Source organism: Haliaeetus albicilla, chromosome 12 (assembly GCF_947461875.1).
Source record: "Haliaeetus albicilla chromosome 12, bHalAlb1.1, whole genome shotgun sequence".
Classification (NCBI taxonomy): Eukaryota; Metazoa; Chordata; class Aves; order Accipitriformes; family Accipitridae; genus Haliaeetus; species Haliaeetus albicilla.
The window spans coordinates 7,857,369-7,874,372 of NC_091494.1; the positions used below are offsets into that span (position 1 = coordinate 7,857,369).

At 34.9% G+C, this 17,004-nt stretch overlaps 1 protein-coding gene across 1 annotated transcript in view; it reads left to right on the forward strand.

The window, feature by feature from the left end:
- Positions 1-17,004, forward strand: part of SCAPER (S-phase cyclin A associated protein in the ER) — a 171,686-nt gene that overhangs the window by 23,441 nt on the left and 131,241 nt on the right. Inside the window, exons 6-8 of the mRNA XM_069797892.1 lie at positions 7,522-7,622; positions 8,983-9,099; positions 12,591-12,751. Of these exons, the coding sequence (XP_069653993.1) occupies positions 7,522-7,622; positions 8,983-9,099; positions 12,591-12,751 (379 nt within the window). The remainder of the gene's footprint in view (positions 1-7,521; positions 7,623-8,982; positions 9,100-12,590; positions 12,752-17,004) is intronic.

Here is a 17,004-nt window from a genome sequence, read left to right on the forward strand (position 1 = left end):
TAAAAGAAATAAAGAGTTCTCAAGTTTAAGCATCATCTTACTGTACATAAATCAGTTTGTGCAATAGTGATAGAGATTAGATAAATTCTAATAGAATTGGCTATAGCCTTCAACATTTCAAAATGCGAATTGTATGGATATTCTATACATCAGCTAGGTTTCTGTGTGTTTATATGAATATTTTATTACCTAGTATTTTCTAGGTTTGGGTGGTGAGCTTAGGCAGAAAAGAAATAGTAATGCCTTTAAATCTCTTTCTGTATGCAAAAAGGAATTAAGCCCAAAATTATTTGTAGATGGAGGAAGGCAGATTCTGTAGTCAATTTTGGCCAATGGAATTTTGGTTAATGCAACAGAGAAATGTGTCTGTTCTTTTATGGTCTGCAGGTGGCTCAACAAATGAGTTTATTTATGTTTATATATATTTGTATATGTTAAAAAAAAAAAAAAGGAAACAACACACCATACACTTATATAAAACTCTCATTGATAGAGTTAGAGCAGCTGGATCCAGCAGCTAAGGATACGGTACAGTCCAGAAAAATCTCAAACTACTTAAATTTAATTTGTGGGTTTTTTTCCTCCTAGGATGAATTAATGGCTTCAGCTGTTTTTTTCCTTTCAAAAAGCTGAATTTTATTATATAAAAATGTAGTTCTGTATTCTTTTTAAGTTGCTGTTTAACGTTACTTAATGCTCATACAAACTTTTGTCTTTCCACCTAGCATTACTTATTGGTATATTTCTGTAAGGTTTTGGCAAGGGTAGTTTCTCTCCTTGTTTCTAAAGCTTACAGATACATCCTTAAATCAGTCTGCCTTGAGTGTAGTTCAGTGAAAAGAATTTCATTCTTCTTGAGATTCTTATTCCCTCTTATGAAATGGAAAATGCAGCAATGAAGTTCTGTTGTTCTCATTCTCATAGACAGTGCAAGATGGTCCGAAGAGGTGGGTAAAGCCTTTCCCTTAAAAGATTTGGCATGTTGCATGATATTATTATGCAAAAGAACCAGCTGAAAAAAACTTTAGTTAAGGCATTCCAATCAGGGTGATATCTGTGAGGGAGTTTGAGTTGATTGAAGCCTCCCAGAAGGAGAGAGTAGCTTACTGCATTAGTGTTGCTTGTTGAGAATGTCTTATGAGGGCTGCTTTTGGTTCTGGGTATGCTAATTCTAATGTTTGCAATCTGTGCATGCATACTGAGACCCATGGTCATCCAGGCTGATTACTAGCTTTTAAGACAGCCAAAAAACCTGTTTCTGAACATGTTGGAGCTGAAGGTAAAAACCCCAAGATTTTCTTAACTTCAGTGAAGAAGAAATCTGCAGTAATTCAGTATAATGGTCAAGTTGATCCAAAGAGGATCTTGATCCTATCTCCACTGATAAGAGCCAAATCAACTGTCTAATTTACTTTTTTTGGAGGATAAGTTTTGATTTCTGCCCCTCCCTGTACTTTTTGTTTTTAAAATGTGGAAGATATCTAGTTCCAGGGAGGAAAAAATACAAAATCAGGGTTTGATACTTAAGGCTTTTTGGGAGAGATAATTTGTTATATGTGAATTTCTCTTCTTTCCTTGTAGCGCTACAAACCCTAAGAAAGGTATCCCGAGAAGAATTATGAAGTAATTTATTTCCTCAGCGCAGGCCTCTAAGTATTCTGTGTAGGTACATTATTCTTGTTCCAGTGTCCTGGATTCCTCTGAGTCTCTGGGTGAAAAAAATCTTGGCTTTCTAGAGGAATTAAAACAAAACAAAACAACCTAAACTGCAAAATTTGTGTTCTTTAATTAAGGTTTAATCAGCATATTTTGCTTTTTACACCTAAACTCTTCTAATTGCTAATTATTTCCCCAGTAGAGTCCTCTGTTAAGTGTATTTCTATCAATTTTGTAACCGTTTTGAGCATTAACTTAATACCTTGTTGTACTGATGTCTTCATTCTTTGAACCTCTAGAACATTTCCAGTTAGAAGGAGAATTTCAGCATGGAATGAACTCTATTCCATATGATTGAATCTATTGTCTTTTTATTTAGTACAACCAAGGTGACTATGAGTTTCCCTGAAAGCCTAAGTGAATGATTTACATATTAGAACATGTTTAGTTCTTTTTCTGTGTTTCTCACAGGACAGTCTTTCAGATCAATAGGGTTTTATGGAATATATATTCAGATTGTTTGAGAATGTCTAATTCTGCAGTTGGACTATGTCAGAAGTATGCAAGGCTGCCACTTAACACTCACTTATAAAAAATACATGTCTTCTACTTCTGAATTTGGAGATATTTAGGAAGAGTATATTTATGTCTCTTTCTAAGTAAATACCCTGTGGCTGTATTGTGGCAGTCAATGCCAAGGGAAAATCCCTTTTGTGAGCATTCCTCCTGCCTCTCTTGGGACATTTACATTTCCGTTGTTGTCATCTTCTGCAGATAAGTCAACAGTGAAGGACAGGAAAATGGGGTAATGATTGGGCATCCAGTCTCACAGGTGGAAATGGATGAGATCTTTCAGAATGGTAATCTATTCTAAAAAGCCCGATGCTGAAAAGCTGGAATCTCTTCTCGTTGGCAGTCTGGATAATTCCATCCCTTTTCATCCTTCACATCATATATACATATATATATTTAGATTTTTTGTGTAAATGAATTGTGTGATTAAGTCTCTGCATGTGACCCCTGACTGCTACATTGATTCTTATGGAGAAGATTTACTTTGGTAACAGTTATACCTTGGCAGATAGTGGATTATGGCTGTCATGTTGTAGGTGAATCAATGAGGAACAAACTGAGGCCAGGTACGGTGCATTTAACACTGGGATCTAGGAGGCCATGTGTTCCTGCAGCTTTACTATCTGGGATGTGCTGCTTAGTGGCTGCAAGGCTAGGGTGAGAACATTTAAAAAGAGCACACCAATTGAGAAAACTTTAGTTACTGGAAAATTATTCTGGTTTTCTCCTCTCTGCATCTGTTTGAAAGTCTTTTTTTTTTTTTTTTTTTAATATTATCTACTATGTACTGAAGTTGGTATAATAAGAGTCCTTTGGCTAGAGGAGCTGCTTCTTTTTGTCCTTTCCCAAAGTTGTAAGTACTGCCTTGGCAATCATCTTTGTTTAACCTAACCCCAGAGCTGGCTTTAAGTGTTTGTAATTCAATTGTATGAAAAAGGCTACAAGGAATTTTTGAAGCTATTTTTGTGTCAAATTACTGAAACACCCAGTTAACCTTAAAAACATAAATTTAAAGAAAGAAAGAAGGAACTTATGTTGCCTGCTAAAAATGTACTCTAGTACAAGAAAATGGAGTTTATTTTGGTAAATACGTAATCTAAAATAGTTGATATAGATAATGAAACAATATAAAGTATGCATAGTTTGTAAAATAACACACACATTTCTAGCCTTGAGAATAAGCTAAAGTACAGATGTTAATTTCTCTGACATGCGTTCTACTATTTTGAATTGTCGTAACCTTAAAATCCTACAATCTTCAATGCTTCCTTGTTTTCCTTCTCCTTGTTTGAGAATGGGAGAATAAATGGAGAAGATGACGTTTCAAAGCTGTTATGGGATTTCCAAACAAAGTGGACTTCTTTTTTTAAGGATTATAATAGGCCTATCTAGAACCCAAGTCAAGGTTGTCCTGATTCAGGAGTATAGGATTATTCTGATATGGCTACTCTATATGTTGGAGATCTTTGTTGATTGCAAAGTAATTAATATGATCACCCAATTGAAGAGACTAGAAGTACAACTTTAAGATAAATACATAGAAACCAAAGCAATGACTGAGAGCTGGAGAAAAGAAGGAAAAGCACAAAAAGAGCTTTTTGACATGCAGGACTATTGATTAGAGAATTGAACAAAGGGGAGAAAGAAACAGGAGCTGTATTGTGAGTGTTTTTAGTTTTATGTCACTGATTTTCCTTTAAGTGTTGTTTTTTAACAGTATTACTTTCTTTTTTAGTTTGAACTGGCTCTTTAAAAATCGTATGGGATGGATATGACCTTGAAAAATAATGGGATTTAAAATTGCTTTGACTCTAGTGCAGCCGTAGTCTACCCCATAAAGGTTCCTTTTTGTCAGCACCTTCTCAAGTGGTACAAGTTTCCACTGCTTCAGCACCACAGGGTATATCTGCTACACTCGGTACCGTAGGTGAGCTAGAGAGCTGTATTGATGTCCAAGACCCCAGAGCCCTGCACGCCAGTATTGAGTGTCAGTAGGACAAAGGGATGGCGCCAACCGTCCTGCTGTATGCGCCAGTAACTAGAATTAATTACAAACCAATCGAATCCGTTGCAGCCAATTGGTAAACTAATTGGTAATTTTAGCTGTACATCTATATGTAGTTATCTGGATGCCTGTAACGGCGCTTTCAGAGCCACTTTTGTTCTGCTTCATCCTGCTTGACAAAATGGCCCTCATAGCTTTAGGGAGAAAGATGTGCATCAGTGAATATGGGGCCGCTCCAGCTGCTTGTCTTGTTTGTATTCCCTTGTTCGTAAAACATGACTCGGGTTACAGCTGCATGGTTCTGCTCTGATCATTTCTGATAATGTGTAGCTAAACATTCCTTAAAATAGGTTAAGCCATTTATTGTATTTTTTTTCCTGTGCCAAGTAACTTCAGAAATACAACTCATATTCAGTTGTATTCATTTTTTTTTGTGAGGAGTATCTCAGTGGCAGACTTGAAAAGTAAATGATCCAGAATTTAATTTTGCTTTCTATGCTCTTATTGTTAGTAACAGTCAGCACAACTTAGTATGGGCTAACCTAAATGGACATGAATTGAATTAGAAAGCTGAAATTTTATTAGTGAAACTGAAAAAAGAACTGGCTAAAATACACGATTTGCTCATTTCTTGTAGCAGACTTTACTTAAGAATTATTCTGGTGCTCTAAACCAACTGCCTTGTAAGAAAAATTTTTGTTAGCTTTTTTGTGGAGTATTTCAAAACAAAGACCAACTTTTACATCAGCAGTGGTATTCTGTTTGATTTCCCTTGTGTTTGACTTTCTTGTGACTTTTCCCTTGTAACAACCAGCATATGCTCTATATCTGTCATACGTACTAGTTAAAAAGGATACTTAAGTGAAAACTGAAGCTGAATTTCAGACTTGCATTTGTGTTAAACAAAATGAATAATCATCCATATAACTTTATATGAAAAAGTGTTTTGCATACATTAAAGGTCCTTTTTCTATTATAAGGACAATTAAAAGTAGGGATGAGTGGGACATGATGTTACAAAAATGTGCATTAGTTACCTGTACTGTAGTAGAGTGTTTTTACTGTTTTCAGTGTTAAAAATTTTACAGTTAAAATTTGTAGTTATACACTTAAGAACCAAGACATTTTCATTTGTAATTCTTCCCAAAATATTTCTAAGTAATTATTTGCTTTGACCAGAAAATTTCTCTTAATACTAGCAGGAATGACTTTGACGTAGTAAAGAATTTACAAAACAGCAACACTTTGTTATTAGTGTTTTTCATTGTACCATAAAATTATGTCTATATTTTAAACTCTGCATGTGAAGCTGATATAAGTTTTTATAGAATTCTACCTTCATTTATGGATTTGTATTATTTTCAGCATGTTGTCATCATAGAGTACAGTGTAAATTTTTCTTGGCTTTGAAAGGGTAGTTACGAAAGCTTCTACTTCTGATTGACGTGATCTCGAATTATCTCCTTCAGAAACACATTAATGTGCTTTGTTGGGTGATAATCAGCTCTGCTGAGAAGGTGCCGTATGCCTGTTGGCTGTGGTGGTCTGTGTGGTTTTTGTCACATTCAGTAAATGATTTCTGAGTTTATATATGGAATGTAAGTGATTTCCTAGCTTCCTGTACGGTAAAGTATTGCTCCTTTCTCTACCAGTGACAGTAGATAACTATAGTTTGCTCAGGGAACAAAGCTAAGAGTTTAATCATGTGGTCTTTTGCTCTGCTTTGCTCTGAAAAAATGGCACAATTGTTTGAGTAAAGACTGCGGGATCCCAACTTACCTTTTAATTTTTTACTGTTTCTGGATGTAAAGTGACTTTAGTATAGTTACTACACTTGTACATTTGACCTAAGTGGAAATGAGTACATACAGTCAATAATTTCTGAAAGTTAAGGATATTTTTGTCAGAAAGAAGTCTTCTAGTTCCCTACTGTTCAGCCACTGGCATTTTATCTATTCATTTCTTCATGATACAGTATGAAGTCAAGTTAATTTTATATGACTTTTCATAACAGTTAATTTTATTTGTTAGAGACCAACACATAATTTACAAGTTTCTAACTACTTAATCAAGATTTTGCAGTATTTTGAATGAAACTCCAGCACGCTCACATAATTCTGACAGTGTATGTTTAATCCTACCCAGGAATTACGGGATGGACTAGGTTGCTCTTAAGATCCCTCCAAGCTGTGTTATTTTATGATAATTTGTAAATCTTTCAAGCCATAACATATGTTCATGACTACAGCTTTCAGTGATTAATTCATGTAAAAATGCATAAATTCTTCAGTAACTCCATATAGTTAAAAAATAATTTTTAAAATGATAAAAAATTAATTGGTTTGTAATGGTCAAGAAGTATAGTCTGGCTATTGGAGTTGTAAAGTCTGGACACGTAATCACTACATAGACAAGAATGTGCAATTAGTGACTTTTTTTCACTTGTTAAGGTGTCCTAATCAGAGAAGAGAATGTAAACTTTGCATCTTGCAGATTATCTTGTTTATTTCTCAGTAAGTTTATGTCAAACATGATGATTTTATAAACCAAGTGTAATGCTGTGGTCTTTCTCTTTTTGCCTCTCAAAATATCACCATGATAGTCTTTTTGATTAAAAGCTGCTTTATGAGTACAATAGTGCTGATAATCTCGGGTGACAATAGAATGTCATTAATCTGGACGCATACAAGAAGACGTCATTTGAAAGTTCTGCACACTTGAAAGTCCGTAGGAACAGGTTACAGTTTGCTGAACTTCAGAAGCGTAAGAACTATTTTTTTCTAAAGCAGGGATCCCAGGATTCTCCAGAAGGAATTCCCTCCATCTGATGCAGTTGCCTTTGTGTAGCTTTATGTATTTTTACTTCACAAACAGATTAATCGTGACATTTTTAGTCTCCTACAGGTCTATCAGGTTTTACAGACAGCTTTGCTTATTTGATGAAGTATGTCCAGCATATTTTAAAAGATAACAATTCTGACCAGAAAATCCTGAACAGTGATACTTATGTGTGTTAGGAATTATTTTCTTGCCAAATTTTGCTATTTTGTCCATAGACGTTGGTTCTCGCAGAGATCTTAAGAAATGTGCACGTTTTTTGGTAGGATAAATGTATCAATGTTTGTTCACATAAAAATCTTAACTCTCTGGGCTTTTTTCCTTTCAGGGTTTTTCTTGGTCTTTTTTATAAGAGAGCTACAGATTAGTAAATCCCTACTTTCTTTTCAGTTCCTTTAGTGGGGTGGGGGATTGTTTTTTAAATGGTTGATGTAATGGTTGCTTTTCAGGAAGTCCTGATGATGCTTGATAACTATGTAAGGGACTTCAAAGCATTGATTGACTGGATACAGCTACAGGAGAAGCTAGAAAAAGCTGATGCTCAAAGCAGGTAATTAGATTTATATATTTTTAATCTACATCCGAATACTGTCTCATACTAAACTTCATTTTGTAGCAGAGATTCAGCAAATAGAACCAATTTTAATATTTGCTCTGGGGCATCAGGAAGGAAATTTTCCTTCTGGGGACAGAATTGGTGTGAGGGCATAGAGGGGATTTTATCCTCCCTGGTAATGTTACCAGTGAGGAGCTGTGCCAGAAATGGTAAAGAGTTTGGAAGTATAGTATCAGAAAGGTAAAACTGATTACATCATTACAGTTTGTGCCTAGCGTTGAATTTGTGCCTTGGTGCCTAAGTTTTTTAGCTTTGAGAGGTAAATGAGAAGTAAGGTTTTGCTGGTATCATTTGTGTCTGTACAAGATGGCAGAGCCATAGTATGTGTGGAGCAATACACTCTAGTTCTTCCATTTTCCTTTGTTAGGTAGTGAGTTCAATCACTCATCTGCCTAGGTAGAGACAAAAAATAGACCAAACGTGACAGAGTGGTTTTTTAGTTGTTTATAGGTTATTAATCCTCCTAGTAGTACTGGAACCAGTTAAAAAATAATTTATGTAAGTGCTTTTCTGAATCTGTCTTCACCAGCACTGGGTTCTACAAGTTTAGTTTTGTTTTTAACTGCCAGTTGTAATTTTCATGTAATCTGATAGCTTCAGGAGCAAGAGTTAAAAATAAAAAAGAAGATAGCGTCAGCTTCAGTGAGATGCATAATGAAACTGCTACCCCGGCTTCCATGTCAAACTACATCTGTTTGGATGAGAACATTTTATGTTAGTGGCAGTTAACTTAAATCAACCTGTTCAGTTATCTTTGCAAGTACACATTTATCGGCAAATGTTATTGCTAACAAAGTTTGGTATGTCAGTATATGATAAAGGGAGGGGATGGTGATATATTTGGTTGCTTCTAAAGTTTTCTATGTACTGGAAATACTTGACACTTATATTAACCAAAGCACCATTTAAACTGTATTGAATGTTCTGTTACACAGCATAGGAAAACGTAGGGTACCTTAAATTGTGGCCTTTGATGTGCATTTTCATTGTCATTAGAACTAGAGGATATTTCCAGTCCTACCCTTGATCCTTTCTTTTTAACTGATTGGTTTGATGTTTGGTGCCACACTGACAGTTAAAATAAGCGTTGTAGTCCTGAGAGTATGCGTTATTTTTTATATGGGTCTGGCTAATACAGTTTGGAGTTGTAGAAACATTTGCTAAGATGTATGATTAAATTCAGTAGTATTCATTAATACTTCATAGCATTTGTTGGTGCTGTTTTTCCTTTAAGATGATAGGGGAATAGTTATTGCGAATTTTATTTTTAAACTTTTCTTTCCTGCATTTGCAGACCTACTTCATTAGCCTGGGAAGTAAAGAAAATGTCTCCAGGACGCCATGTGATGCCAAGTCCATCAACAGATAGAATTAGTGTGACATCAAATGCTCGAAGAAATTTAAATTTTGGGTATGAAACCAGATCATAAGTTTATTAAAGCTAAAATAAGGATTCGTTTGAAGCAGAGTTCCTGAATATGCTATTTTTCTATAGTAATCAGTATATTGTTTTGCTGTTTATTAAGTCATATATGCAATTATTTGCATTCACGAAAGAAAAGCACATGGTCTGTAAAAGAAAATCCTATCAAGGACTTAGTTTTTTACTTACTTTGTTATATATTTAATTACTGGTCATTCCAAAAACCTGAAGATAAAATACAGTTAGTGTATTTCATGTTATCTATTTAGTACTCTCTTCCAACTACAAAACAAAGGTCAAAATGTCTGTAATATGCATTTTAAAATTGCCAGTGTATGCAGTGGGAATGGCCACCTGAGTGTGCAAAAGTGTAGGTCAAAAAGTATAAAAAAATATTAAAAAAATAGGTCAAAATGAGTGAATTTAAAGTGAGTTTGTGATTTTGATGAAAAGAAAAACTGATACTAGTTTAAATATAGAGCATATTATATATTACAATAAGGCATCTTGTTAAAATGAAATTGGCTGTTTGAAAGCAGTTCAACAAAAATGTGCATAAACACCAGTTTAGAGCAGCACTGTCTGGCACTGTTTTCAGTTCTGGAGAGCATGTATGTGTCCAATTTAAATCTTTCTCAGGGTGTGTTTGGTAGTTCATTAGGTTTGTTGGGATCTAGAGCACATACTATACTGTTTCATAAGTGATTACAGTGTCCTCAGCAGAGATGTAATATTAGAATATTTGGTCAGTACCTCCAAGTGTTGAACTTTCTTAAATTTTGAATAGCAAATATTTCTACAAAAATACTACAAAGTGCGTTTGGTGGAAAAATCAGTCCAGTGGTGCTAGTCTCTTTGTAGATGTATGTATTGTTACCTACCTGGCAACACCTGAGTGGTGTCTGCTTAAATGCATCATGATGGGGAGAAGATATGCACAAGCAGTCAAGTGAAAAATTTGAATCTGGTGGAAATCAATGCTTTTTTATTTTTATTAGAACACAAACAACAGCTCAGCGTAACAATGTCTTTCAGCTAAGTTTTTTTTATATGTAATTATATGTTGCTATTGTTGCTAGAGCTGTTTTATTCACCATCACAGGGAGGTGATTAGCAGCTGTGTGTGTTAAAGCAACTAATAACAAGATGAGTTTCCTATGCTTCAGTCTTGCAAACTTTTTCTTCTGTCTTAGTCTGCTTGTGCATCTCAAAGCAAGGCAACACCAGACAACTACAGTATTTTGTGTGTGTTTAAGAAAATAGGATAGAAAATAAGGGTTTAGACATACTTGGTGTACTATGGAAATTTTTGATAGAATGCTAGAAATTATTCAGAAAGGAATAGAGGACAGAAGAGAAGGTGGTGTTGTACCACTGTAGAAATTCATAGTGAATGACTTGTATCTGTGGTCATCTTCAACTCTTCCCAAAAGCAGTATAGAAAAAGGAGGAAAAGTACAGAAACCGGAAACAGGAACGATCAGAAATATCCAACAGTACTGATGCAAAAAGAGGAGAATTTGGAGAAGAGATAACAAGAAGGGTATGACAAATAAAATCACTTACAGAGAAGATGAGTAGGAAAATTTTGTTCATTATTTTTCATGAAAAGGAATTGGAAGTACTAATTAAAATGATCAAACACCAAGCCTAAAACGACAGAAGTATTTTTCAAGACTTTAGTATGTAGAATTTGTTATTATGCGATGCTTTGGATGCCAAAAGCATTAAATTACTTTAGAAATTAGTATCACGAAGATTAAAGTCCATCTTCAGTTACTTAAACACGAAGATGTGTTTAATAAATTACAACAACTTTTCAGTGTAAATTGCTGCAACCTGGAGAGTATGCCAAAGGAAAAGTCATTCTGTACTGCATGGTTCCAATAGTGTCTTTGCTTGGCTGTATGGAACTATCAGAGACAGGGTATGGGGCTTGGCCTTTTTTCCTGGTTTCCTCATAGGAAATGGTATTGCATCCCTCTAGGATCAGTGGGGATTATTAAAAACAAACAAACCAGCCAGCCACATTTTTATAATTTGTGGAATTATTCATGATAGGGGTTTTTTTGATGAGTGACTTGATAAAAATAGGAAATAATGAGAAATTGACGTCTCAGTGGGCTTAAAATAAGTGAACAGTCTAGCTATATGGGGGTTTTCTATACTTTTATTTGAAGCTTGCAAGATCTCCATTTCTTTATCCTTGATTTGCTTTAGCTAATGAGGCAATTGAATTTGTTGGACTGTTTTAATCAGTGTTGTAAAGTTTGGAAAAGAAATCAGTTGTACGATTGCAGAGAAAATGACTCTTGCTACAGAAGAGAATTGGACGCTTCTTGAACATGTGCTTCTTGAATGTTACCATTTTCTAATTTAAAAAAATTTCCTTGCATCCACTTAAAAATATATAGGTTTTTGCTGTAAGCATTGTGCAGAAAATAGCAACTTCTTACAAAAAGCAAAACAAAATAATTATAAAACCACTGCAGTTCTGTCCATCCAGAAATTCAAAGTTTGGGTGGTCAGCATTATTTAGACTTTCTGAAAGTTAATAGAATGGCCTTCCATGTTTCCAGTTTATTTTTGCTGAGTAGGTAATAGAAAATAGAGCTATACCTTTATTTACTTAACCTTGGAACAGTATGTTATGGATTTGTGTGATCTACATTTACAATTAAACCTGCCCTTTCTTGGACTTCCTGCCCATATGCTTTGTTAGACTCCTTGTATTAGTAATGGTTGCAGCCCATTCTGTACAGTTCATTGATGAAATTAGGCTGGACCCGGGAAGATGCAATAGAAGAGCTGTTATATTGGGCTGTAAATACTCACCATATGTTTATTTCTATGATATTAAAATTTGGTATCAGAGAATGTTCCCTGTGGGGACTGTTTGTGCATCACTAGTGTTGCAGGTTTCTTCATTAGACATGAAAAAACTTTAACCTGAGAATGTAGCTTACTGTTCATTTAGTTTCGTTGACTACTAAATATAAGGAATCTAATTTGGAAATTTTTCTGCATGTGCAGCGCTCTTTTCTATCTTCTTCTAACTTTTCTGTGACTGGGAATATGTAATAGGCTATCAAGGTAGTTACCCAATAGAAACAAAAAAAACCCAAACCACCCCACTTGCTGATTTATTGCCGTATCCTTCTTTCTGTGGTTAGATTTACTTTTTTCATGAGGTAAATTTATAGGGATTTTGCTGATGAGAAATCTGCTGAGGCTTTAACGTTGAAGAACTATAAATTTCATTTTTTAAAACTCTTTACAGAGAAAAGGACACAGGCTGTATGAAGAGTTACTACAATAAGCTTTTCTTGTTGTTTTATAGTAGGTTACAGTTTCTGAAACTAGCTCTCAGTCTGAATCATTGAACACCAAGATTAAGGAGAGAGTGGGCTGACAAAGTTTTCTAATGAACCATTCTATTATTTGATTAGACAGTAAAAAAAGCTATGACTTTCATTTAGGAACCCTGCAGTGACAATTTCTGCAACACGCCTGGCTCCTTCTGGTGTAAGTTGGGCTGATAAGGTGAAAGCCAATCATGGAACTAAAGCTGCCAATCCTGAGCTAGCAACAGCACAAACCTGTCTGCCACCTCCAGCACAGAAGTCATCACGGAAAAATGGCAAGTCTCTTTAAGTGGCTTAAGTTATTTTCACAAACTCTGTGGTATCGAGTGTGATGACCTATTTTCAAATCAAAATTAAGTGTAATTTTGCAAAATACAATGTTTAAATTAAGTATTGAGATAAAAGATTAATGCAGCCCTACATTGGAATAGTTAAGTTTGAGATAAAGTTGTGTTTTCATGTGTAGGTAATATTCCACTGTATTTCCACTAACTAGAATTTGATATGTTAAAATACCAGTGCACAACAGCCCAAGAAAGAAGGGTCTTTGGTCACAAACTGACAATCTTAACTGACTGCAGTTTGGAATGGTTTAACAATATAAAGAATAATACATGTCCAGAAATCTGTAAAAAAGAGCTCAAGATAGTTTTATGTGCCCAGGGAGATGATGTTACTAGAACTGCGCTGAAGTAACAATTGATGGTTTTTTTTTTTCTTTGAAGACAAGAGTTAACCACATTCAGTTATGAATTGTTTCTCTAAAGATTGTCCTTAAAGAATGCTTGATGTGGGGTCTTTTGTTTTAGAAAGAGATTTGTTTAGTTGTAGACATAAAAAACTTCACCATTTGGTTTATAAAGTTAGTTTCTTTGCACACACTGGAACCCTGAGATTGTCTTCAGAAATGCATTTTTCCCATTTATTTTTTTCATGTGTGGTCCCGGATGACTTTCTGCAAAATAAGCAGGCAAGATGTAGAAATGGATATTCTGAAAGAAATTAAAAAGAAATGTTAATAATTTTTTTTTTAAAGAAGAATTAGTGGAAGAGCATGTATTAATTGTATTAATTTCAGATAGTTGTACGTTCAACCTAGTAGTAGTAGAAGTCATGTGTAGTGGTTTGGAGACTTGTGGTATGTTATGGAACAAAATACCTTGTCCAAGTGTCTTGCACTTTAACATAAATGAGTTCAGTAGCATGCGGATTCTTACGCTTAGAAAAGAACAATCAAAACCATGCTCTAAAAATGGTTCATTGAATGGGAATTGATTGATGCTGTTTGCATGAGGGAATATCTTGCAGGAATATAGTTGCAGTGAGCTGGTTAGAGAACAGTAGCAGTTTGGCTGAGTTTTCAACACTGTAACTGAAGGTGTAATTCCACCTTTAATTTTTGCCAGTAGTTGAAGCTATTCACAATCAAACCTTTTTGTGTTGATTATTGCTCATATTAAAGTGACAGACTCCAAGCTGTTGTTAAAATACCTTTATTGGGGATTCTTGTGCATATGGAGAATTTTATTAGCTCATGGGGAATAAAACTGATCTGCACTTCCATAAGGATAACATATTTTTAAGAGGCTAAAAGGAGAACAAAAGACCTTATCCCTATGTTAGTTTTAGGCATTTAAAGGGCTGAGTGAGGAGTCAGTGTTGTGCTGTGTTTTATTGGCCATTAACTGCAGCTGATAAGCTCCAAAAAGAGCAAAACCACTTAGGTCCTGTAGTACTGGCCTGTAAGTGTTCAGTAGTTTTCAAAATGAAGTGTACTATACAATTCAGACTTGAAACATTTCATTTTAAGAAATAACAGTCATTCCTTCTAGAGGCTTTGTTTATTCTTAAGAATCCATTATCTCCGACATTCGGCATTGGAGAATTTCGATGATTTTCTCATGGATGCATTGTAATGTTTTTAACAAATCAAATTCTCTTTAGGAGCATGTTATCCTTTGCATGGAGGCTAGAATCACTTTGGTAAAATCAAATTAACCTCACTGAAGCACAAGAGAATCTGTGAAGTTTATGCAAAGGGAGCCACAAAGGCTCTTTGCATGCATTATTGAAGCAGATACGAGGCTTGTGTATCATCTGCTCTGCCTGTTCACCAGCTAACGCACTCATAGCTGTTAGGTACATTCAGGCCTTGTGGGAGGGAGGATTCCTCCTGCCACCCTGTAATGCTTTCTTGCCCACCCTAAATCCCAGCTGGGTCTTAGAGTGGCAAGATTTCCCTAAAACACTTTTTCTCCAGTGATTTCCAACAGCATTTATCATTAGGTCTCACAATGGTTTTGTGAAGTGGAAGAGTGGTATGATACTGTATCTGTTTCATGGTTGATGGAATTTCCAAATTTAACTAAGCAAGTCCTTAGGGAGAGAGAAAATACATTATTTTTCCAGATATTTCTTTAAATTATTTTTTTTCTGGATGTGTAATTAAATGAGGTTAAATCATCCTACCTCGTTTCCCTCATTAATCTTAGTGTTAACTTCAGTTAATGAATTTAAAAAAAATAATAATTTTGTCTTTCATGCTTGAGTGTTTTCTACAATATGAAACATGGTCCAGTCTTATTGTCTGACTGGTTTATGGCAGGAGAAAAGATTAGTTTAGTAACAGTAGTACAGTAGCCTAGCATGAAATTAATTCCCAGGTGCTCCTGGTAAGGTTATACAAGTTTAGAGTGTGTATTAAGACTGGAAATAGGTGCTTAGAATTAGAATAATTGCTTATTGTTTGTACATAACTTAGGAGAAAGGGCAGTCAATAACATGTAAACTTTTCAGAAATACTGAATGTTTTTGCTGTTGCCACACTTGAAATCTAGTTTTATTACTTATTATTGTTATCTTTCCATGCTCATGTCCATAGTTCTGAATAGATGTAATGTAGCTAAGCCTTCAGGCTTTGCAGGACATACAGTCCTCTAAAGTAACTGTCCTGATTTGGGCTCAGACATGCTGGCACCTGATCTTGTGGAAGCATGCATAACTTCTGCATATTGAGAACAAATTGCAGGAACGTCATCACAGACAGGAAAGGACTATTTATTCCTGACTCGGTTGTCAAATTATTATGCATAATTTCTGTTGAAAATTTTACATTCATTCTTTTTTTATCTTTTTTTTTTTTGCCCCACCCCCTATTTTTAAGTGGCCATGACAACATCTCTAACTGAAGTCTTGCCTGTTAACCCACCATCTCTTGTTATGGTTTATAAATTTACCACTTCTTGCACCACTACGTTTTCTCTGGTGTTTTTGTTCTTATTTTATTGTTCTGGTTTTCATGTCTTCTGCCCTTTAACTGTGTTTCGGCTGTGTTTATATTTCCATATTTGCTTCCAGATTCTCAAGTAGTCATGGTTTTCCAAAGCGCCTTTTAAATGCAGTAATACTACTTTAGATTAAAAAAAAAAAATTGGGGCTGAAGTTTAGTAATGAGTGGGGAAGGTCAGGTAGGCTTTGGTAGTCTGTTACTTGCAAGTAAATTTTTAAGAAGGAGCATGCATCTCCTGAGGTAGAACTCCTTAGTTTATTGATGTTGCCAGTAAGACTGCTTGGCCAGTTCTTCCAGATGGAGTAACTTTGAAAGGATAAGGCCCTGGTGGCTATGAGGGCCTCAAGGTAACAGATGGCTTGTCAGTTCCATGTAATACAAGAGCAAGCAGGGACAGGGAAGTTCAAATGAAACTAGAGAATGATCAAGGTAGTCAAATGAATTATTCATTAACAAAACTCTGGGAGTAATCAAACCCAGCATGTGATACTTAGCATGTGGAGATGGCTACTGGGCTATAAGAATTCCAGACTTAAGAAAAAAAGTGAAGGAAGGGAGGAAGGGTGATGCCCTACTGAGTATTAACTTTGCTTTAGATTAGGAACTATGTGATCTAATGTCAATAAATATATTAGCTTTGCAAACATTTTGTTAAAAACATGCCTGGAAATGACTGAATACTAAACTTATAAGTGAATTAAAATAAAAAAGTAACTTCTTGTGCACAGTTAGTTGTCAGATGGCATAAAACTGTTAAACTGATTCCAGACATTTCAACAGTCTTAAATGCATGCTTGCGTTAAAATCTCTTTTGTATTTGAAGAATTCACCAAACAATATTCATTCAAACACAAGTATTTATGTGCTCTTAAAATAATGGGATGAGTCTTGAGTAATAATTATGACTGTGAACAAATACAAATTAAAAATTGAACATGTATGGCTTTTACTAGAAGATTAATTCTTACTGTAGTAACTGTGATTATGGCTTTGCTATGCTCTGAATAATTTTATTTGATTAATTCTATCTGTTTTAGAGTACTGAGAAATATGCCATGAAACAAGGAATCAACTAGGGAAGGCAGGCAAGAATTTTTTTTTTGTAGAATTAACTTCAGTAGATATTAGTAAAGATTATCAGTAGAAGATATTAGAAGGCATTAGTAAAATTATTATTAAGATATAGATAAGATTAATATAACTTATTATCTAGATGTTAGTAAAATTATCTTTAGGTAG